This window comes from Dendrobium catenatum, unplaced genomic scaffold (genome assembly GCF_001605985.2).
Source record: "Dendrobium catenatum unplaced genomic scaffold, ASM160598v2 fragScaff_scaffold_948, whole genome shotgun sequence".
Classification (NCBI taxonomy): Eukaryota; Viridiplantae; Streptophyta; class Magnoliopsida; order Asparagales; family Orchidaceae; genus Dendrobium; species Dendrobium catenatum.
In genome coordinates, this window is record NW_021319410.1 from 479,698 (window position 1) to 503,837 (window position 24,140).

At 33.6% G+C, this 24,140-nt stretch overlaps 2 protein-coding genes across 3 annotated transcripts; one reads left to right on the plus strand and one right to left on the minus strand.

Annotated features, from left to right (window-relative positions):
- The first annotated feature begins 464 nt into the window (after nucleotides 1–464).
- LOC110106421 (palmitoyl-protein thioesterase 1) lies at nucleotides 465–6,881 on the plus strand. Its single transcript, XM_020836326.2, has 11 exons — nucleotides 465–730; nucleotides 839–923; nucleotides 1,525–1,576; nucleotides 1,667–1,687; nucleotides 1,780–1,833; nucleotides 2,450–2,500; nucleotides 3,498–3,563; nucleotides 4,095–4,133; nucleotides 5,872–5,994; nucleotides 6,384–6,476; nucleotides 6,593–6,881. Exons 1-11 carry the CDS (start codon nucleotides 637–639, stop codon nucleotides 6,848–6,850), a joined length of 936 nt encoding a protein of 311 aa, XP_020691985.1. The 5' UTR covers nucleotides 465–636; the 3' UTR covers nucleotides 6,851–6,881.
- LOC110106430 (putative lipase YOR059C) lies at nucleotides 6,868–23,825 on the minus strand. 2 transcript variants are annotated; one of them, XM_028697509.1, is made up of 11 exons: nucleotides 23,618–23,825; nucleotides 22,123–22,190; nucleotides 16,874–16,944; nucleotides 16,470–16,709; nucleotides 10,428–10,588; nucleotides 10,290–10,345; nucleotides 9,503–9,555; nucleotides 9,269–9,389; nucleotides 8,292–8,389; nucleotides 8,117–8,213; nucleotides 6,868–7,007 (listed from the first exon to the last, which is right to left on the minus strand). In XM_028697509.1, the coding sequence occupies exons 1-10, from the start codon at nucleotides 23,740–23,742 to the stop codon at nucleotides 8,142–8,144; spliced, it is 1,065 nt and encodes a 354-aa protein (XP_028553342.1). In that variant the 5' UTR covers nucleotides 23,743–23,825; the 3' UTR covers nucleotides 6,868–7,007; nucleotides 8,117–8,141. The 2 variants fall into 2 exon arrangements, with proteins under 2 accessions (XP_028553342.1, XP_028553341.1); XM_028697508.1 differs by lacking the exon at nucleotides 6,868–7,007 and adding an exon at nucleotides 7,841–8,082 and having other exon boundaries at nucleotides 8,186–8,213.
- Between the last annotated feature and the right edge of the window lie 315 nt (nucleotides 23,826–24,140).

The window sequence follows — 24,140 nt, forward strand, 5'->3', positions numbered from 1 at the left end:
ATATAAATTAAAGCATTGTTTGTGATGACTTTCTTAATGCTTTTTAAAGTAGTTTTTACTTTTTTTATACAAAAATTAAAATTTTGGTACTACAAAATTGCTTTAAGAAACAGTAAAAAAACCGTCACAAATAAAACCTACAAAAGTTTATACTAAAAATTAACTTTAAAAAATAATAAGTAGGTTATTCCAAAGAAAGTGGCTCGATAAAATAAGAGCTCTGACTCGTTTAAGACTTCGTTTGTAATGTCTTTTTTATAACTTCTTAAAATAATTTTTTTAAAATAAAAATTTTATTTTTTTACTAAAATATTCTTTTAAAAAATAATAAAAAAATTATCCCAAACAAAATCTAAATCTCTAATAAGCTAATACATTTTATTTGTGAATAAGGCTGTAATATTCGATGGTAGGGCTATAAAATCAATTGATATTTGAAATAGCCAGAGCTTCGTGACTACGGCCTTCCCTCCTAAACGCAGCTGGAAATTCTCACGCAGAGCTTCTACCTCGAAGGGGCCCTTCCATTCACGTGCACCAAACCTCTTCCTTAACCACGGTGGATCTTTTCGGAGAACCCCGGCTAGAGTTATTTAGAGGAACCTAACCCTAGATTGCACGTAGGAAGACGGAAGAATGGACGCGTTGCTGTTGAAGATCGTCTTCATGCTAGCGACGGTCTCCGTCTTTCTTCCAGCCTCTTTCTCTATTCCGTTCATTGTCTTGCACGGTTAGTTTATGATTTTTCACCGAGCTCGACTTGCTCCGTGTCTGATTGCTGGGGATTTGTAGCGGATTTATGCTTCGTTAGGGTTTTACTTGATGATTTTTTGAGCAGGAATTGGGGATGCATGTCGTAATCGAGGTGTTAAGCAGTTCACTGAGCTACTAAGTGAATGGTCTGGTTCTCAAGGTTACTGCCTGTGGGTACCTTTGTCCATCGTCTTTTCGATTTATTTATTTATTCATTTGATGTGTTTCGTTGCGAATGTGGATGTAATTTTTTGGTTTCGTGAGGTTTCAAATTTTGTATGTCATGTTGACAGGTTAGAAAGATGGATCGCGTTCTTGTTTTATGACTTGCTGGGAATTTGTATTTGAATTTTAATTGACTGGAATAGGCTGCAAGATATGACAAGGATAAAATCACTGTCGTATACGTCAAGCTTCTCGTTATGGGTTTTTTTTTTATATATAAATTTTATGTAGTAAGTATTCAGGTAAAAAGTCTGAGAAGTTGTTGCTTGGTGAGCTCTATTGACAGAATGGACTGAGGATTCATCTTGTGTTTCGTAAAATTTTATGTTTATTACCGACTGAATTAGTATCAAATGACAAAAGTATGTTGAAGCTTGAAGAAATTTTTATATGCGTGTTCCACTTACTTTTTCTTTTGATAAGAATGCCGGCTGAATTGGATTAGGTCATTGTCTTAGTTAATTGATGGAGATTGTGTTTGGTACTTATCGGCTTTGATTAAGGATTTTTAGAGCCGGATGCTTGAGAATTTTAACAATTTCACAGGGAGAATGGAAAAGGTTCATGGGACTCATGGGTGGTGCCACTTGATCAACAGGTTAAGTTTCTGTAAAATATTGTGGTGATGTTTCTCTTATCTATTTTGTTCTGCTGTTAGTTATCACTTCAGTATTCTGTGTGTTTGCAGACGGATTTTGCCTGTGAAAAGGTAACATCATTTTATGGAACAACTTCCCTTTACCTCCATATCATGCTCGGGGGTTTGTCATATCATGTCAAAATGCATTACTTGATCGACAGGTAAAGAAGATGAAAGAACTAGGTGGGGGTTTCAACATTGTTGGCCTTTCACAGGTGAGAGTTGAACTTTTTTATTGTAACCATTTTCATCTTTACTTGAAATTTGCTTGTGTAGTTTAACTTATGGATGCTTGCGTTTATCAGTTTATTCCAGTACCTTTGATTGTTTTTTTAAAAATCCTATCAGAAGTTACAAAGCTCTCCATGCACTAACTTAAAATTCTCTATGCCTTCCTTAAACTCTTCAAGTATATTAGTAGGAGACCCTGAATATGAACCTGGAGGTTCTAGAATCTGTATATCGTCATTTAATTGGATGAACATAGGCAATCTGTTCTAAGCTATCTGAATATGTCATTTGTTTATCATGTACAAGTTTAACTTTCATTTCTACTAACTCTAACTACATAGTGGTCCTTACATGAATCACTTATTTCCATGTTTGGTTTTCAATATTTGCCAGTGACACCCGATCTATGTTTGGTTTTCAATAATGCAATCTAGCTCTTATTTCCACCCCTTCTGATAATTATGTGGTTTACTGACTTTTTTCTTTCTTTTTTTCTTTCTATTGAATTGTCTTGTGGCCTTTTAAGTGAGGATTTTCCTTCGTTCGATGCTCCTGTGCCTTGACGATGCTAATTAAAGTTTCCTCTATATCTTTCTTCAGGGAAACTTGATAGGACGAGGGATAGTTGAGTTTTGTGATGGAGCACCACCTGTAAGAAACTCAAAACCTGATGTGTCTTGCTGTATCAAATGCCCTTTTGATGCTAATTCTTCTTACTAGAAGATCATTTTTATTTGTGTTGAAGGAGCAACTAGTGATAATTAAGGGATCGTGTAATTGCAACCATGCACACTCTAGATCGCATAAAGAATGATTGAATGAAGAATAATATTGCCAATTTGATCAGTTATTTATAAGCTACATAGATCTATTCCATGATAATAGAAAAAATTACATTATAGCTTTACATAGTAGCTTTTCCTACAACAATTTTATAACCAAGGGAACTGTAGTCGCACCAAATGTACCTCAAATTGCCAAATTTCTTTGCTGATTATGGAACATCTATATCTATGTAGATGGAGTTTTTACTCAAACATACGCCAAACGTCTATTTGGGATAGCTTTTAAGTAGTTTTTTTTTTTTTTTTCAAATTGCAGTCACTCTAATAATTGACAATTAACTTTTCAACTTATAATTTTTCAATCTAAAATTTTATAATTCTGTCTATATTTTAAAAAAAAAATTATATAGCTTTAGATAGGAGCTTTTTCTACAACAATTTTATAATCAAATTTAAGGTCAGTTGTAGTTGCAACAAATGTACCCCAAAAGTATTGCTAAAGTTTAAACTCTTCTCATTCTTTTTATCCATAAGAAAATATTATTTTCTTCTTTTCATGTATTTTTTCTTATTATTCTTTTGTACTATTTTAGCCTTTGAACAATCATGTTAGTCAGTAGAAAATATGAAATCGTCTTATGCTTTTAAGCTTTACCAACAGGTTAACAATTTCGTTTCTTGCTGGTACAGCTTCCGTGCCACTTTGTGGGATAGGTACTCTTGTTGTTGCACCTTTAACTGCCAAAATTTCCAAGTCAATATTGTTCTTCCGATCCCTTATTTTATCCGTAAAATTGTTGATGGTTTTGCCGTTATGTAATCTTCTGCTATAAGATTTATTTAGCAATGTTTCTCTTTTGCAGTCAGGAATTTTCTGCTTAATCGCGGATGAACTAATTAAAACAGAGATATACACTGATTTTATGCAGGTTTGTCTCTTTTAATCTTTTTAGCCCTTAAAAAATCAATTTGATCACTCAATGCAATCCTTCTTATAATGATTTTTCTAGGCATTTAGAACGAACCAAATGTGTTGATTATTCCTATTTTTTAACTTCTGAACTGCAGGAACACCTGCTGGTACAGCTTCCGTGCCACTTTGTGGGGTAGGTAATCTTGTTGTTACACCTTTAACTGCCAAAATTTCCAAGTCAATATTGTTCCGATCCCTTATTTTATCTGTAAAATTGTTGATGGCTTTGCCTTTATGTAATCTTCTGCTATACGATTTATTTAGCAATGCTTCTCATTTGCAGTCAGGAATTTTCTGCTTAATCGCGGATGAACTAATTAAAACAGAGATATACACTGATTTTATGCAGGTTTGTCTCTTTTAATCTTTTTAGCCCTTAAAAATCAATTTGATCACTCAATGCAATCCTTCTTATAATGATTTTTCTAGGCATTTAGAACGAACCAAATGTGTTGATTATTCCTATTTTTTAACTTCTGAACTGCAGGAACACCTTGCTCCTAGTGGCTATCTCAAAATTCCTACAGTAAGCATTACTTATCTTGTTGGCATTTTCCAGGATTTTCAAAAATTATTTGTGAGCATTTTGTTATATTTGCCAATAGATTTTCTAAATTCCTTTTTTTTTCCTCTCTATTTGTCCTATCGTTGGAGAAATTATTCTGTGCGGAGGCCGGGCGCAGAACGTTGTCCGGAGACTAACCAGAATGTGTCACGTCAGTGTTACTGAGCCGCAATACCGAGCGGTATCGAGTAGTACCAAGTGGCGGTAACGAGCAAAGGGGTGATGTGGCGCATTCTGGTTGTTCTCCGGACGACATTCTGTATCCACACAGAATAATTAATCCTGCTTGACCCCACCAATGAGCGTGTCATTCCTTGTGATTTTGTGAATGTGCCCTCCAATCCCAAGACCAGTCACTTGCCAAATACTGATACATTGACACACCCTTGGGATTGTTTACGTATCAATTTTCTTTATGATTGGTGATCTAATTCTTTAGGCACGCTAACATAAATGAGTTGAGTCTAATACGAGCCACTTCTAGTGTGAGTTTGACCTTGATCTTGAGGGCAATTCTACAAGTTTGAATTAGTTCATATGCCAACTCATTTATTATAAAAAAGAGAAAATGATTATAATTTAATTAGCTACTTAATAAATTGATAAAAAGAATGACAAATTAGATCATAAATAATAAGAAATAACTAGAGATAATCAAATGTGAGTTAATTTTAAAAATTTTATAATAACTTATAAATAAACCATTGAATTTTATTATATTTTAATTGTATTTATATTTAATTTTTTAAAACAAATCGATTGATGTGTCAACTTAGGTTTGACTCTCTATCTTGAGCTTGAATCATTAGTCTATCAAGTTTGACTCACGAGCGGTCTATTAAGTTGAGCCCAAGTTGGCTCATAGGTTAGATTGACTCTGAACTGTCTCCTAATGCGAGGCCATGCTCCTTTTATGTTCAAGCTTCTAGTCAGTGATTTCAAAGTACAATGCAATACACAAGTTTTTTTTTTTTTTTTTCTATTTCAATGCGCAAAGCACAAAGATGCTTCTATTGATGAGAGTGCTCATAACTTAAATAAATATAATATACATTTAAAAATAATTGTAAAACATAGAGTATTTAATAAATGACTTAAAATTTTAACAAAATTAAGTACAAATTATAGAAAAAGTATCATGAATTAGAGAAATATGAAAATTTTAATTAATGAAATTAGAGAAGACTAAACAAATTTTATTCATTTAAAATCACATTTTAATTTTTTTTCTAAAACCAAATAACTAATGATAGTTGTTAATGAATATCATATTTATTTTAAATAAAAATGTCATTCAATGCTAAAATATTTTTTAAAAAAGAAGAAACTGTACTGCTTTATTAGGCATTGAGCAATTGGTCTAGGGAACTTTTAACAAACTTGCTTCCAACCTTTCTTTGGAGAGAACTGATTTCGTGCTGGCCGTTTCTCAATGAATACAAACCAAATATTTTTTGCTATACAGAAAATTAGTTGCGTGCATTGAATTTTCATGGCTGGAGTATAACCGCAATTTTGGACTTGTATCCTTTCTTCTATAGAATTTAATGTAGGTGGTCGAAAATTAACCATAAAAAAAAAAAAAAAAAAATTGTTCAGAGATCGTCAGTCTTATTAATATCTCATCTTTATTTAGCTGGGCAATTGCAAAAGTCTTGTGCTGCTTGAAATCTGATCCTAACGTGTTTGTCATCTCCAGGATATATCTAATTATCTGGAAAAGTGCCGCTTCCTTCCCAAGCTCAACAATGAAAAACCAGACGAGAAGAATGCCACTTATAAAGAAAGATTCAGTCGATTGAATAATTTAGTTCTCATCATGGTATTCATTGACTAGTCCTATTTACTTGTTTTCAAAGTATTTTGTCTTCATAGAATTATGTTAAGAAAGGTAGAGGTAGACCTAAAAAAATTTGGTTATAAAATATTAGAAATGACATTTCTTTATTAAATTTAGGCTTCGTTTGAGACAACTTTCTTGCTGCTTCTTAAAGCAAAGCTTTTTAGCATAAAAATTAAAATGCTTGTACTAAAAAACTGCTTTAAGAAGCAGTAAAAAAGCCCTCCCAAATGAAGCCTTAGATGAGAATTTAACTCTTAACAAGACACAATAGAGTAAAGGATTCATGCAGCCAACCCCACATAATGGGATAAAGGTTTGTTGTTGTTGTAGTATAGAATTTTGCTACTTTGCTTCTAAATTCTTGTCAGAATGAGCAAGACAATGTCCTGATTCCTCGGGAAACATCTTGGTTTGGCTATTATCCCAATGGTGCCTTCAATCCAGTTCTATCTCCGCAAGAGGTATAACTGCAATTTAACTTGAATTAATCATACAGCACTAACAATGAAGCTTCTGATTTATATTTATTTATCTTTAATCTTTTTCTTATTTGTTTTTCTTCACTTCGATAATGGAGACCAGGCTTTACATAGAAGACTGGATTGGTTTGAGAGCTTTGGATGAAGCTGGACGTGTCAAATTTGTTAGTGTGCCTGGAAATCATCTAGGAATTCTACGGAGCGATATGAAGAAATACATGGTGCCCTACCTAAAAGAAGATCCTTCTCCTAAGCCTCTACATTTACTTAGCTGGTTTACATCAGCTTGGGATATCGCAATGTTCAAAACAGGATTACAGGACAATGAGCCTATTCTTTCGCCATTTATTGAATGAATAGGATGAGTTCTGTATCCTTTTATCCACATTTATCTTGTGTAACTATAGCAAGAAATTTGTATATACATGTGCATATTTATACAAGCGACCTGGGATAGTCTAAAAATAATATTAGCAAAGACTACGTCAAACTCTTTATTCTTATAGTTTTAATTATTGTATGTTTTAGGGTTTAGGGAAATACTCTGTGCTTAGGTATTTATAGGCCGACAGGGCATTCTGATGAAGAAGAGAGTTGTTCCTAGATTTATTTACAGCTAATGCTTCAACTTGATTAGAAGTTGCTCCATATGACCACTTTAACTATAATGGCTCATTCTTTAGAGAAATTATTCTGTACGGATGCCGGATGCACCTCTACGTCTGGAGTTAAATTAGGTGTAGTCACATCAGCAGTATCGAGCTGCGGCACCGAGCGGTACCTCGTAATACTGAGCCGTGGTATTGAGCAAATGGGTGACATGGTGTATTTTAATTAGTCTCTGGACGGCGTTCGAAACCCGCACAGAATAATTTTTTCATTCTTGAATAGCAGCATCTTAAACCCATGGGTATAGGATTTAATAAAATTTGCAAATTCAAATTGGCGATAGTCTTGTGAACAAACCTGCATGTGACCATAGGCAATGATGAAGGTGGTTCATGGTAGAAATCATGTTAAATTTTGATACTCTTAAGAATCTACCAAATCAAAGAGTTGGGTAGAATCTACCAAATTTTGGGACGGCTTTTTTATTGCTTTGTACTAAAAATAAAAAATTTTGTACAAAAACTCCGTTTTAAAAAGCAGTAAAAAAACCGTCCCAAACGAAGCCTTAATGACCCCAAATACAGTTTTGGTAACATTTGGATTCATTTGAGAGATTTTCTTACTTCTTAAAGCAATTTTTTAATTCGAAAATTAAAATTTTCATGTAATTCTTCAATTCGTCAATGCACAAATTGTTAAATGGAGACCCAAATATTTATGACATGATATTTATAATAATAATGATAATATACAATATGATTTCATTTGAATTACAATTTTCATTACATAGTTTCGCAAGATGCTCATTTCAGGCTACATGTCACTCGTACAAAGGTTGGGATCACAAAATTTGTAAAAAGATAAATAAAAAACAATAATAAAAAACTATCTGACATACCTAAATATGGAGGTGAGCTTTTCCTATCCCCTCATGAAGTATACTCTGACCTTGTTAAGAATTCCGAGCTGCAATTCATCATTACCAAATTGCCAGATTCTTCAAATATCAGAATCCGAAATAAATAGCAGAATGAGAACTCATATAAGGAAATGATCAATCATATGCTGTATAACATCGGCACCTTCTGAGTGCATAAAGGTATCCTTAACCTGCTCAGCGTCAGACAAATTATAAGAGGGAAATGTCACTTAAAAATAACCATTTCTTCTAATATCCGAATCCGATACCTGAATTGTACTATGTGCAGCAAACCTCTGCTTGCTGCTGTGAAAGCTTACATCGACCCTTTCCCATGACAAGCGAGTAAGACCTACAACCAACTTCTCTGCAAGTGGGGAAATATAAAATACAAATTGGCATCGGTTTAGGCATGTAAGAATTCTGGAGGGAAAAAGAGTGCAGATATGAGTTCATGGTGTGTGCTGTTCATTTTGTTTAGATTATGATTATAAATTCCCGAGGTTGCTTCAAAGAGGTAAATTTGTTATGCCGATCGCAAATTTGATCCCGAGGTTGCTTCAAAGAGGTAATTTGTGATTGAAAAACATATGTTCACAAAATAAATTCTGGAAACTTCAAATGCTTATTTCTCATTTAATCTTTATGTTTGAATGATTAATCCACATATTTTTAGTTCTGTTTTCCTATTTTTTGGTTGGGCGATGTGGATGTCAGAAAGAGAGAGAGAGAGAGAGAGAGAGAGAGAGAGAGAGAGAGAGAGAGAGAGAGACGATGAAGACAACATCAAGTCTTTGTCCCACTACATGGGAATAATGGGATTGGCTACAAGAATGCTTTTTCTCCATTGTGTCCTGTTAAAAATCAAATTCTCGTTTAAATCTAATAAAGAAATATCATTTCTACTGAGAGAGAGAGAGAATTGCCCTCAAGATTTGCGGCAGAGCTCCGCCTCAGCTAATGATTTAGGTATATATATATATATATACTGTTGGCTATAGCAGGGAGGTCAACAGATTCATTTAGAAATTTTAAATTTAGATAGCAGCACTCGAAAGTAAATTATCTACATGAATGTTATCAGCCATAAAGAAGTGAAAAAGAAGGATCTAACTAAAAGATTAGAAAAAGTGGAAAGAGCACCCTCACTTATACAAATTTGCATTATGAACGTAAGCTGCACGAGTCGGACATAAATAGCCATATGAAGATCATTGAAATAAGCTAACAACAACAGAAAATTTACCTTCTAGCATATCATTGTTGTTTTCTTCAATAGTATCGTGTGAACAGCTTTCGGCAGTACTTCCTTTTGTATATTCTTCATAGACAATGTGCGGATATTTCTCGTTTACAGATTTATCCCACTAAAGAAGAAAAAAGATGTAACAAGATCAAATAAATTCATCAATAGAAACCAATTCTTGGATAGTTAGATGGAAAAGCTATCCTACAGATGGATACCTAAGAAAAGTATTACCTTTGGTAATTCAGAATTACGTCTGATTGATGAAGTTCTCCAGCCAACGATATCTGATTTATAAGTAGCTTTGAAAAACATGTGACGCCATTGAAGCAATTTAAACAAGGGTTACACAATCATGCCCGCCTAGCAAACAGTTATAGAAGGAGAGACATTTTTGTAATCTTTCCAAACTTCTCAAGCACTGATTTATATTTCTTTGGAATGTTCAATATAAAATCAGATGCAGTTGTTTAAATGTGAACGAACAACGAAAAAAAAAAAAAAAATCAAAATTTCAGGTAAGCTTAGCCGGATCACTTCACTCCTAAAAGACTTGAGATACCACTTGACTCATCTAACAATCTTTTAGGAGGGTAAGTTCTCATATTGACGGACTTGAATGCAGGGGTGGATTCAGGCTTGATTTTCAGGGTGGGTGTTCCAGGGAAGCGCCCCTGCAGGGGTTTTCGGAGGCAGCGCCCCTGGAATAAATTTTGGTTGTAAGGATATTTTTAAATTTTCTTTACTATTTATCTTTCTATTTGGTTCATCTTTGATTATGTTGGGCAATTGCTTAAAGACCATAGTCTTTTAAAAACTTTTTTTTTTTTGGGGTGGGGGGGGCATAAGGTGGATCTGCCCTTGCCTGAATGTGCACAATAACTAACTAACTATAAAAAGTAGATCAATAATTTGAAGATAAAACTATACAATCAGATAGCATTACAGATTGGAAAAAAAAAAAAGAAAAACTAATGCAGAGAATAAAAGTAGAATCAAAGTATAATACTCTAAAGGATACGATCATGTCCAACATTTGAATAAGCAACGCGACGCTCAAATGCTTCCAATGCAGACCTATAAAAGTTCATTATCATCCGCTTTGTTTGCATAAAAAGTCCATAGACACGCAGAAGGCAAAAAGAAAAGATTTACTTACATGAACTGGAGCTCACAATCCTCCACCATGCGCTGTAGAAGTGGAGGTTTCTGGGCATCATTATCAGTAAGAAACAGATGCCTACCAGTTCTTCTAAATATCAAGTGAATAATTAAAGAAGCAACTTTCTCTACAACTGTGAGGCCAAAAAGAAAGGGAACCTGCATCAAGAGAATAAATTTAGCACAATAGAAGTACGTGATAACAAGACATTCAAGATGCGGCATGTTTTATTTTTAATGCCATAAGCCATTCCTTCATTAAAAAACTAATTACAACTTCTGAAAAACTCGAGTTCAAGGAAATAGTTGCAATTAAGCTCTTGCACAAATAGGTACATATGCACGCTGCCCCATGAATCTTTCAAACTATGATATAGTTCGTTCTCAGTGACCAATGGACAAGTACGAGTTATCACATAAAAATTACATATTGGTCGAACAATTTCTCATAATAAGCATCCAACAGAGTCCTAAGAAGTGTCCCATATCAACCCAATTAGCAGCTAAGTTAGTGAAGACTGAAGACTGACTCACCGCTAAATATAACGGTGCTGCACCTACTGGTTAACAGGCAGTGGGAACAACTTTGGGTTAATAAAAAATACTGATAGGAAATACTTGTAGATCTCAAGTAATTCCTATCAATCTTTGAAAAAAGCGAGAATTCTCCAAAAAAAATCTACACAAAACTAGAAAAAACAAAAGATAATTTCTATTATTTGATGAAATGTAAACGGAAAATACCAAGATACAATTGATCCTCTATTCGAGAGGAGCATTTCTCTCTCCCAATTCTCTAAACACCGCTAGAGCCCAAAACCTACGAGAAATCTCAAATTTCAGCCAAATTCAAGATGCCCTAACCCTAGGAAAACAAACTATTGAATGCATACAATCAAAAAAGAAATATCTAAATAGTCCCTACATTCAAATTTCCCTCAACTCCTAAATCCTTACTAATCAAAGATTTTGGCTATGCAGTTTGAGCGGCCCGTACTGGAGGCAGAGAAGTCCCGACATTACACGTGGGCCGGTCCTGTATGGACCAGCTGGACCGGTCCAATGGAGGGTGTTGAGTTTGAGTGTTATTTGGAGAGTGCTGAGTTTGAGTGCTATTTGTAGAGGGTTTGGAGAGCAGTGTGATAGGAAATACTAGAAATTCCCAAGTAAAACCTAACTATCTTGATGATATCAATGAGAACAGTCTACAAATCCAAAGGAAAAACTAGAAAAATAGTAATTTTATTGCGATAATCAAACTAATGGAAGAAAAATAACAATATACAATTGATCCTCTATTCGAAAGGAGGATCTATCTCTCCCAAATCTCTAGACGCCGCTAGAGCTCAAAAACCTAAACATAAGAGATCTCAAATTTCAGCCAAATTCAATATGCCATAACCCTAAGAAAACACACTATTTACTGCATACAATCCAAAAGGAAATCTCTAAACAGTCCTTACATTCAAATTTCCCTCCTAACTCCCTCAAAAAACCTTCCTAAACAGCTCCATTGAAATGGCGGTTCGGTCGATGCGTACAGGAGAGGCGGAACTCTTCCGCCTCTGTCTGTGAGCCGGTCTTGGACCGGTTGGACCAGTATAACACAGTGTTGAGAGTTGTTTGTACAGGGGTTTGGAGAAGTGTTTGCGGCTGATTTGTACATGGTTTGAAGAGCAGTGTTCAGAGTTGTTTGTACAGGTTAATTAGTGAAAACTAATTTTCAATTAATCAATTATTTTTAATTAATCAATTATTTTTCAATTAATTAATTTTAATTACTTAATTATTTTAATTAGTTAATTGCAATTAACTAATTATTTTTAATTAATTAATTTCAACTAAATCATCATTTTAATTAATTAATTTTTGATTCATTATTTAATTAAAGTAATAAATTAATTCAAATTAATGATTCTCGGGTTAATTAATTGAATTAATCAATTAAAACTCCAATAGTTCTCCAATGATTTTCTGGAACAATTTCAGCAGCCTCCCAGCATCCCCTTCTCTCGCGGGGAGGTCTGTATGGCATTTGTCATTGTTTCTTCTCTCCCGGACCTAAGGTAGACGACACGAGGTCTTCCATTTATCAAATTCATATGCCCAGAGATGAAAAACAAAAAATTAAAATCATCTGCCTCGATTAAAAATCACGGTGCGAGTCTTTAAATTTTAAAATCATCCACCCGGATTAAAAATCGTGGCGCATGTCTTCACAAATTAAAACCATTCGTCTGGATTAAAAATCACGGCACTGCTCTTCAAATTGGTGTACCTTCTTTACAATTGATAATTTTATACAAGATTAATTAGAATAATTCTTCTTGAACAGATTAGATGACAATTAAGATCACTGTCAAAGCTCGACAACCTGACATATTATATTTTAAGTAAAGATAAATAACCACTTGAAGTGATTTATGCACAAGAGATAGGAGGCGGACTGCTCGAGCAGGTCTTACGCATAGACTAGGGCGTCAGATAAGCATAGCGGTGACCGCGCGGGCTAGTGTGTGGGCACTCATGCAGGTTCAGTATGGTCGGAGCATGTGGAAGAGAAAGCTGGAGGCAAGAGGCAGGGCTGGTATGGGATTGTTTGCAAGAAGGGATCGGACAGGCGTCTGCACGGTTCAATACCGTGCGTGGGGTGCTCAGTCAGACGTCGGATGTCGGAAGCGCTCGTGTGGCTCGGTAGTGGAGATGTCCGGTTACAGAGGATTGGAAGGAGGCGAAGGAGATTTACACGAGCGACCTGGGTACAGTCCAAAGCTGCTCGTCGACAAGGGCAAGACACAAGGAAGATAGAGAGCATAAGTTTTTCCTTTTTTCTTCTTCTTCTTCTTATAGACTTGATTGTTGAAAAGAAGTTATGGCAATGAAGATTTGTATTATTTCTCTCTTAATTGTTGTTAGTGGACCGATCAACAATAGGTTGATTAGTTCGTGGAGAGACACATCTATTTGATTTTCCTTTTCATTATTTTGTTTCATTCATTTTCATTTTTTTCATTAGTCAACATTCGACATCATATCTCGGCCAACAACAAATAATAATTGTGAATGCCAGCTTGCTTGCAAAAATATAGTAGAATTTGAAGCTACAAGAATATGATGACAACAAAAAAGGATACACAAATTGTTAGCTGTCCTCTAGGAGGGTCGTCCAGAGAAGAATAAGAATCACAAAGGCAACAATTAAGCAAATTTCTCAACCAACTTTATAATAAAATAAAATAATTAATTATATACCTAAGAGCTAAATCTTCATAGTTATACTAATTAATTACATAGATTTCTGATCATAATTTGCAGTGAATAATTAATACATCAATTAATTCATATCTCAATGACATCTCCTCTCCAAATCTATGCTAGTTTGTCAAGAAGCATCAATTTGTCTACATGGAACAAATATAGTTGTCATGTCATCACTTTCATAAATATGTTGGCAATCTAATGGTTTGTAGAGATGTGAGGAAGATAAATAATATTAGTATAAAACATTTACCAAATTGAATTAACTTCAACATGTTTTGTTCACTTATGATAAATCACATCTACAATGATTTCTATGGCATTGGTTTGTCTACATATCTTATGATTGCTACAACAAATTGAAGTCCATAAAGATGAATGTTCTCTAAACATGCGGCAAACATTATGTGATATTTGGACTCACTTGATTACTTAGAAGAGACTGCTTTTACTCTTATATGAGATGAAAAAACTACTAAGAAACATACACCAACAGATGAAAGACCGCCAAACATCAAACCCAATCCTCATCGCTAAATCCCACAAGATGAAGAGAAGAACCGAGTGGAAAGAACAAACCATGGCTCGAAGTCCTAAAAAATATTAAATGAAAAGAAAAATAACAGCCAAATGTAAATGAAAAATATTTTAAGCTGATTACCAATTGTCTAAATATGGCAGGATAAAAAATCACCTTCCTAATTGCAATAATTTCCGTTTACTTGTAATAAAGTATCTCTAGGAGAAGTGTTTTGGAGGGCAGCATAAATAATCAAATCCTTTGTATTCATATATTGGTTTAGAAAAATAATAGTGGAATTAGTGTGAACATCCAAATTTGAGAGGTGAAAACACCAAAATATTTAAAATGTGTCCTGATGTCATCACAAACAGCTAACCAGAGCTACATTTTCCTGAGCAATCATGATGTCATCAACATAAACTTCGAGAACAATAATCTTACTAGATGTCTTGTAAGAAAATAAAAAAGATTAATTTGACTTTGTTTAAAACATATAAAATAATGTTGACTGAAAAATTTTCAAACCATACATGTAATGACTAGTATTTTGACGGAGTAAAATAAATTTTTTCATGAGTCCTTATAAGTCCAAATCACAAAACGCCTTAATCATAACATATCTATTATAGTCATTTAAATATACAATTTTCCATAATTTTTGAACATTGGTGCAAATTCTTAAGAATTTGACACGTCGGTACAAGTGGGGGCGTCACAATACATAAGTGCCAATTTCAATCCACACTTCGAACATTTCAGCCTACATACTTCCATAGGAGACGAGGTAGAAACAATAGGTGGAAGATTCATGTAAATTTCTTCCTTTAGATCACAATAAAGGAAGGCATTTTTCACTTCCATTTAGTGAAGTGGCTATCCTTGTGAAGCAGCAATTGAGATGACCATTCGTACTATATTTTTTTTTGGCTATAAGATGAAAATATTTTTTGTATTAAACATCATATTTTGCTTGTTATGAAAGACAACTAAGTTTTCCTTACAGCAGCCAAGGGCACCATCAATGCAAAGCTTGATCAAGTGGGCCCATTTGCAGCTTTTGCGTCTCACATTCAGAAAACACTAAAAAATTTCTCATGTATGATTATCCTTAAGAGCTCGAAATTCTTTAGCCTCTAAATAGAATAAAGGATTGAGAATGGAGACCAATGCAGTGTGAAATCAATAAGAATTTGAAGAATGAAAGATTCTAGAAGAATATCTAGGAGCAGTGGCATAATTCCAGCTAGTAGGCTCAGGTGGCGGATCAATTTGCATATGCTTAGGTGGCAGATTTGGCTAGGAAAGTTGCAAAGTTGTATGTTTTCTTTAGTGGATAAATTTAAGTTCGAATCTTTTAGGAGTAGAATTAAATTCATCAAAATTTAAAAGAACAAAAATCTCTAGCAGAGATTCAACATGAGTAAACAAGATAAATTAATGTTCAAAAAATATGACTTGATGAGTGATTTGAAATTTTCCGGAGCCTGGATCATAACAATCATAACCATTATGATAAGTTCGATAAACAATAAAATTCATATCTAATAGAAAATAAAATAGAACCGAACAAATTATTTGCCCTCTTCTAAAGGCTTCTACTTATTATACGGAGAAAAACAGATATCATAGAAGAGAATTATTGAGTAATTTTCTCAACCAAACTTGTTATGATAAGAGAGAAATTAATTATATTCCTAAGAGATAAATATTCACAGTCGTATTAATTAATTATACAGATATCTAGCCATTATTCAGAAAGGGTAATTAATATGGAAATTAATTCATGTCTAGTAGATGGGTAGCACTCACTTTTCTTCAAGTTTGAGGGCATGAGAACTGCCAAAAGTTAGCATTTTCTCTAGGCACTTTTTGGTTAATTAAAAATAAGAAAAAAGGATCAAAATACTCCCTTGACTCTTGGTGAAAGATCAAAATAGTCTCTAACTATATTAAAGAATCATTTTGGTAACTCAACTCCTTAAAGACGTGGGAGTTTTTTTATTCTTTTTTAAAGATTTTGATTCATTTTCTCTAAAAATAAATCCATTCCATAAGATTTCTTAACATGATAGATTGTATCAAAACGAACGAGATTCAAAAGCACACAAGAACATGTGCTGCTTATCTCATTGTCAAAAGTTGCACCAAAATATCACCTCTATTAAACAAACGTGAATTGTCATATCATTCTTTTACCATTTCAATAAAGCATATAACAGAAATAAACAATGTAAAGCAGAAATAAAAATTAACTATTACCTGTTTATTTCCCCTAGAGCCCAAATGAGGTGTAGCAACAGTTATGAAATTCATTGCTTTTAGTCCACATATTGTTCCTTTAGCATTCACACCATGGGCACCATCTGCAAGATTCACTTGGGATTTTTCTACTGTTCTGTATAACATTCCTATTGTGTATCTTGCAACCAATCCACCCACAGAGTGCGCAATAAAAGAAATTTTCTTAAGTCCTGGTCTTTTACTGATGAGATCAACAACCTATTTAAAAAGCCTCATCAGCCATAATTTACATAAGAGTAGGACCTCACTTCATTCTTTCAAATTTATAAGAAAAATTCTAACCAAGTAGCAAAATAGTGCTCATCGAAGTTTAACACTCATAAATGTAAATTCTCATTTCATTATCTAAATTACAGACCAACCTCTTCAGCTAATCTTTCACCCATAACATCAACACCATCCAAAGTAAGTTTGTTCATGTTGCGCTCACTACCTGTAATAATATAAACATATACAAGCAAACAAAAGAAAATAATAGCCTAAGCAAAAATAAATAAAAAATAAATAAAATGTAGAAAAACTTAATTAGTAAGAAATTATACACGTGAGTGTCATAGTTAGTACAACAACAACAACAAGCCTTTGTCCCACTACGTGGGGTTGGCTACATGAATCCTTTTTCTCTATTGTATCCTATTAAAAGTCAAATTCTCATTTAAATCTAATAAAAAAAGATCATTTCTAATATTTTTTAGCCAAGTCTTTTTAGGTCTACCTCTACCTTTCTTAACATAAGTCAAATCTAATACCTCAACTTTCCTAACCGGGTCATCGGAAGGCCTCTGTTTAATGTGACCAAACCATCTAAGTCGACTCTCTCTAATCTTATCTTCCACTAGAGGTACTCTAACCTCTTCACGTATATGCTCATTTTTTTCCTATCTCTAAGGGTAAAGCCACTCATCCACCTAAACATCCTCATTTCTGCAACACTTAACTTAGTATCAGCTTCTCTTTTAATGGCCAACATTCGGTGCCATAAAGCATTGCAGCTCTCACCACCATCTTATAGAATTTTCCCTTAAGTTTGAGGGGGACTTTTCTATCGCACAACAAGTCCTATGTATTCCTCCACTTCAACCATCCAACTTGAATTCTGTTGATAATATCCCCATCTATTTCACCATCACTCTGAACAATAAATCCAATATATCTAAAACGTGTAATCTTATTAATGATTTGATCGCCCAAAGTCACAATCCCATCACTAGGTCAATTGCTACTAAAATTACACTCAATATATTCAGTTTTAGATCTACTCAAGCGAAAACCTTTAGACTCTAAAGTTGACCTCCATAATTCAAGTTTGCCTTCAACTCCCTCTCTAGTCTTATCAACAAGAAGAATATCATCAGCAAAAAACATACACCAAGGTACATCTTCTTGCAAATGTCTAGTGAGAACATCCATGACTAAAGCAAAAAGATATGGGCTTAAGGCTGATCCTTGATGTAATCCAACCGAAATAGGAAAATGCTTGGTCAAACCACCATGTGTTTGAACACAAGTAATAGATCATGCATACATATCTTTAATGATTTGAATATAAGAGTTATTAACTCCTTTCTTTTCAAGAACTCTCCATAGCACTTCTCTTGAAACTTTATCATATGCTTTCTCTAAATCAATAAACATTATATGTAGATCCTCCTTACTCTCTCTATATTTCTCCATCAAACCTCTCAATAAATGTATGGCTTTCATAGTAGACCTACCCGACATGAATCCAAATTGATTTTGTGAAGCATTAGTTTCATCCGCAACCTACACTCCATAACCCGCTGCTATAGTTTTAAACTACGACACATTAACTTGATTCCTCTATAATTCACACCCTCCTGTGCATCACCTTTATTCTTAAAAAAAAAAAGAATTAACACGCTCATTCTCCACTCATCTGACATCTTTTCAGTATACAAAATAGTATTAAAAATTTTAGTAAGCCAAAAAAATCTTCATCTCCTAAGCATTTCCACATCTCTATTGGAATATCATCAGGTTCAACAGCTTTTCTACACTTCATTTTCTTTAAAGCCTCTCTAACCTTGGTTTTACTAATACGCCGAAAAAAAAAATCTTTATTTTCATTTAGGGTGCTAAAGTTACTAAAGTCAATTGTATTTTCATATTCTTCATTAAGAAGTTTAGCAAAATATCTCATCAACCTTTGTTGAATATCATCTTCTAAGAAAAATATTTTTTGATCTTCATCCTTAATACATTTCACTTGAACTAAATCCTTACTACTCCTATCTCTTTGTTTGACTAACTTATACATATATCTTTCTCCCTCCTTAGTATCTAATCTATTATATAAATTATTAAAAGCTAAGCTCTTTACGATTAAGCTCTTTGCATTGCAAATAGCTTTCTTAGATTTCTTACGAGCCTATTTATAGCTTTCCCAATTATTAGAATTTTTACATCTAAACTAATTTTTATAACAAATCTTTTTATTTTTTTATCTTTTTGCACATTTGGATTCCACCACCAATTATTTTTACTATTAAGAGCTTTTTCCTTCGAAACTCCAAGCATATCTTTTGCAATATTCTTAATATCACTATCCACTTTTTTCCATATAATATTAACATCCTCATACAGAAACAGAAAAATTTTAAGATCTAAAATTTTACTCTAAAAAATATTTTTGTTAATATTCTTTAAATGTCCCCATCTAATCCTAGAATATTGTTTTACTTTATTTTTTATTTTCTATCCCTTTTATCTTAAAGTCCAAAATTAATAATCGATGTTGGGTACATAAATTTTCACTTGAAATAACTTTACAATCTTTGTAATCTAAACGATCTAATTTTCTTATAAGAAAATAATCAATCTGTATTTTTCTATATCCATTTTTATAAGTGATAAGATGTTCATCTCTTTTATTAAATAAGGTATTAGCTATTAAAAAATCATCAGCTAAAGAAAAATCTAATAAGATCTTACCACCTTTATTTGTTATTCCAAACTCGTGGCCACCATGAATGTTTTTAAATCATCTATCTCTCTACCAACATGTCCATTTAAATCTCCTCCACTAAAAATATTTCTTCAAGAGGTATCTTTTGTATTAATTCATCTAAGTCATTTCAAAATTTTAATTTGAACTAATATCCAAACCTACTTGAGAAGCATAAGTACTTATAATATTAAAAATCTTAACATCAATAACAATCTTTAAAGTTATAATTCTATCTCCAATTCTATTAATTTTTATAACATTATCCTACAAACTCTTATCTATAATCAAACCTACACCATTTCTAGTACGACTACTACCCGAATACCATAGTTTATATCCTAAAATATCAATATCCTTAGCCTTCTCTCCAACCCATTTAGTTTTTTGAATGCACAGAATGTTTATCTTCCTATAAATTATAATATCTATTAATTCCATTAATTTTTCTCTAATTGAGCCTATATTCCAAGTTTTTATCGTAATTTTAGTTTCATGGACTAGCTTCTTTGCCCACATCTGTCCTTGATGTGGGAACCTTTGCCTATTTAACACTGCACCCGTGCGCCAATGTAGCGGCCCTTGAACATTTGTCGCTGTATTCAGGCCATACAGTGCGCATTTCCAAGGGACGCCCTAATATTAACACAATATTTTAAAGGATTCATGTCATGATTATTCAATAAGTTTTACGCTGGCTGTCAACCACCTAACACAACCCTCCACTTTTCTCATTCAGGACTTAAGACCTGACAATGATAGTGTTAAGCGTAGTAAGGATTTAGTAAACTTTTTAATACTGAAAATCCCCAAAAACTTAATAAGTTACTAGGCATAGACATAAAAGATTAAAAATAGTTAATGAACATGCACACAACATTAAGTCACTGTTTTATTAACCCCAGAACGGTAGTTGGTGATCTGAATCTAAAACTTTGTAAATATTAGAATTATGGTCATTTGGAATTTAAATTTTTGCAAGTTTAAACATTAAATTTGAACTTAAGCTTTTTTATTTTTAAATTTTAACTGTATTTAACCTGACTTTATATCATGTCAACTAATGCCTTAGGTTCTTTTCCTTTTGGCCCCTCCTAATTTCTAATCCAATAGCCACACAACTTTCAAATAATCATATTAATCTTGAGTTGACGCTATAATTGATCATGAAATCATTTCCAATACTAATACAGGATACCAAATGTATCTTATGGAGTGGCAAGACAAGCCTGCATATGATAATTAATGGTTATTTCTATAGGAAGTTAAACAATTATGCCCAACTAAAATTGAGAAATATCAACTAAATAATTTATTGGTACTAAATATTTCAAGGTAGGCAAAATTTGATGTAAAACTCAAAAATCTGTAGTCCTTGGAAATGTAAATGTTTGTGTCAGTAAGACTGGTTTGAAATTTGGGCTTGCGCAAATATAATTTTTTAGCAGGAAATTTGAAATTTTAATTGTAGAAAGTTTGTTTAAATGGGCGTTTGTATTTACATACATATTGTTATCTACTCCTAAGAATGTTGTTACCTTATTTTGGGGTTGTTTTGGAGCTTATCATATATTATTTAGGTAATGTTGCTATTTTTGAGAATCTTTCCTCTAGACTACATATGAGTCAGTGTTCCTTGCGGCTAATTACCAAAGCTATAACTATCTTAGATTTCCGAGACCGTAACAAGTATAACAAGGACATAATGAAGTTAGAGATTGCAGTTCTTTAACAAATCCTTTAAATTATAAAATTTCTCGTTTTGATGACTTTTTTATTTTAATTTACTTCCATTTGAGCACTAGAAATAAGGATCTGAGGTATATAAATTAATTAATCTTGGTTGAATAAAATCTTGTTGTAGAAATGCAGATTCTTCTCTTTCCCTCCTTGTCAAATGTAAGAGTTAAAATTTTGGGATAGACTCTCTTGGAAAAATCATGTAATTTCCATTTTTTTATATCTTTCCACTCTTCTTCCTTCTTCCCCTTTTACTATACTAATCATTATTTGATTATTTGTCGAAAGCACGTTTAAATTTTATTAGTTTGTCCACAATATAGCTTTCTTTCTTTTAAAGGGGATTTTTCTATCAAGTGCATGATACTCATGATCCTTAAATTTTTTTCATAATCTATAGTAGAATATCATAAAATTTTCATCTACATAGATTTTTTTTTTTCATCCTAGACAGTAAATCATTTTTTTAAGATTAATAGATCGTACCCCTAAAAATTATGATCTATTAATGGCATTGTAATCTATCCTCTGATGTTTTGGAATCTCAATATTTTATTGAAGATTTCTTTTCTAACTTGAATTACCAATTTTGACTAGTGATATTATGTCAGTTGGTCACTGCCCTTTATCTCCATTAGGGATGCCATGGGTTTGGAGGCCCCCTAGAAGAGAACATTACCAGTATCAGATTAAGCCCTTCACAAAAACTGACAAAATAGATTCCATTTTTCCTTACTGGGAATAGGATAGTTTCCATATTCAGCAAGATGTTTGCTGATATAAAGTTTTCAAAAGCAGGATGGAGAAGTTTTGCTACAAATCATTTTTTTAATTTTGAAATGCTGAAACTAAGCTACAGTAAAGTGGGAAAATATCAATACATGTGCTCAGTAAGAGTTTCCTTACAGTGAACAATCACTTTGTCTTTAAGAGCCTTCGCAAACTGGTTTGCAGCAAACTTCCAGTCATCAGTGCTGCATATTAAATCAAATTCAGAAAGGAAGTTTTTTAAGGTGAAAAGAGAAAGGTTGAGTTTTTAGAAGAATAAAAAACAAAGGATCGTTAAAACAGCCAAGGAAATAGTAAAAGCATTCCAATAGCGGGAACAAGCATGTAAACACACACACGTTGATTTTAAAGTTAAAATAGTTTGATCAACCACAAACATTCGAAAGCGAAAATAAGAATCACCACCCCAACCAATCTCTGCCTGCCACCCTCCCATCACCCAACTCCTTCCTGCACAATTCACCCATCTGTTTACACCGCCATTGTTCCCCCACAAAAAGTCCTACAACTCCCAAAAACCAGAAAATAAATGATCAGCAGGATTCCCAAACGGTGCACAAAAGATGTAATAAAAAAACTAATAAGTTTATTCGAGCTTATACACAAAATCGCTAAAATATTGCACCATAAATGGTATCATGACCGCGTGCAATGATAACAAATGTAAGTTATTTTCGATAATGCTATGATAATATGAATAAGATCTCAAATTAATGAATGTTTATAGATGCGATAAATTTTCCTCGTTACATTTTCTAAGTTGTTCTTAATCACACTCTTAGTGTTAGAACTTATAAGTCAATCATTCGTAAGTTTAAATACAAGCGACAAAACAGCCAACAAGAATTAGAATTAGAAATGTAGACATACCATGAACCTATAACAAAGACATAAATGAATTGAAGCATCCGTGAAATAAAACGTATATAAACAGCAGAGAACGGAATGGAGAAGGAAACCCAAAATTTATAACAATTAGTAATTACGAAGCTACATGGTACAAATTCCAACAATCTCCACCTCCAACATCAAGTCCTAGTTCTTCGTCGTCTTTGACCAAAGTTTATATTATACTAAAAGATAACTCCGATTATTAATTACATAGTAACCTGTATGCTAAAGATCTAAATGAACCAATAAAAAAACATATCATTACAACGCCCACCCACTTGATCCATATCGTATCCTATCCATATAACAATTTTTTTTAATATTTCTTTTTCCTAGGTCAAGACAAGCAAGTTGCCCTACCTATGTTCATCCATATCCTGAGAGAATTATAAAATTATTATCAAATAGTTATTTTACTACCGCATACCCAGAAAAAAAAAACACTTGAATCCATCTGTAGCCAAATGTCTCACAATACACACACGTCGCCGACTCACCGGAAAGACCAACCACATTGAAGATCTCAGGAAAATAAGAAAAAACTTAAGAGGTATGACTTCTCAGAAGAACTAAAAATGGACAAAAGGAGAACGGGGTTTTGACCACACATAAAAACAGGACAACACCGAATTCAGTCTAGCACCAGTCAAATTCTTCTACTTATCCTCTACGGTAAAGCAAAAAAGATCAAAGAAGAACGAAACTGAAAAAATCATAATACCTTCCTAGGATTCCATGAACCATAATGACTAGATGATCGGCTGAGGCGGATACATCCGAAGAGCTAACATCGTCGACTCTTTCGAAGCCAGATTCCTCTGTGTAGACTCCACTATCGCTACCCATTTCTTTTTGCTCTCTTGCGATTCTAGTTTCCACGGTCGATTGCAAGCAAACAAGAATCGCAGAGAGAGAGAAAGAGAAATAGAAGGAAAGGGGGGTTTTATAGCCTTCGGGCGGGTCGCCTGACGGGGCCCGATTAAGTGGAAAAGATCTTATCTGAAATTGTGCACTCAAATAAATCACACCCACAACTTCACCTTATTTTGCTTGTATTTAGTGCAGGTGGTCAACAGAGTCGAGTTGAGCTCGAGTCAGACCCAACTCGAGCTCGACTCATGAGCTCATTCTTGAGCTCGAACTCAACTCGTTCCACTATAAACGAGCTTGAACTGCTTGACGAGCCTTCGGCGGTCCGATCTTCCTTTAGTGAACTATCATCTCCCGCGCTGTAATCTTCGCGG

Coding starts and splice junctions, on each gene's coding strand:
- LOC110106430 (XM_028697508.1), bottom strand. CDS start 23,742: ATGGGTAGCGATAGTGGAGTCTACACAGAGGAATCTGGCTTCGAAAGA. Junction 16,710..16,873: donor GTGAAAGATTAGCTGAAGAG/GTTGGTCTGTAA, acceptor CTTTTTAAATAG/GTTGTTGATCTCATCAGTAA. Junction 10,346..10,427: donor GATTGTGAGCTCCAGTTCAT/GTAAGTAAATCT, acceptor GAACTTTTATAG/GTCTGCATTGGAAGCATTTG.
- LOC110106421 (XM_020836326.2), top strand. CDS start 637: ATGGACGCGTTGCTGTTGAAGATCGTCTTCATGCTAGCGACGGTCTCC. Junction 1,577..1,666: donor TGGTGCCACTTGATCAACAG/GTTAAGTTTCTG, acceptor GTGTGTTTGCAG/ACGGATTTTGCCTGTGAAAA. Junction 4,134..5,871: donor GCTATCTCAAAATTCCTACA/GTAAGCATTACT, acceptor TGTCATCTCCAG/GATATATCTAATTATCTGGA.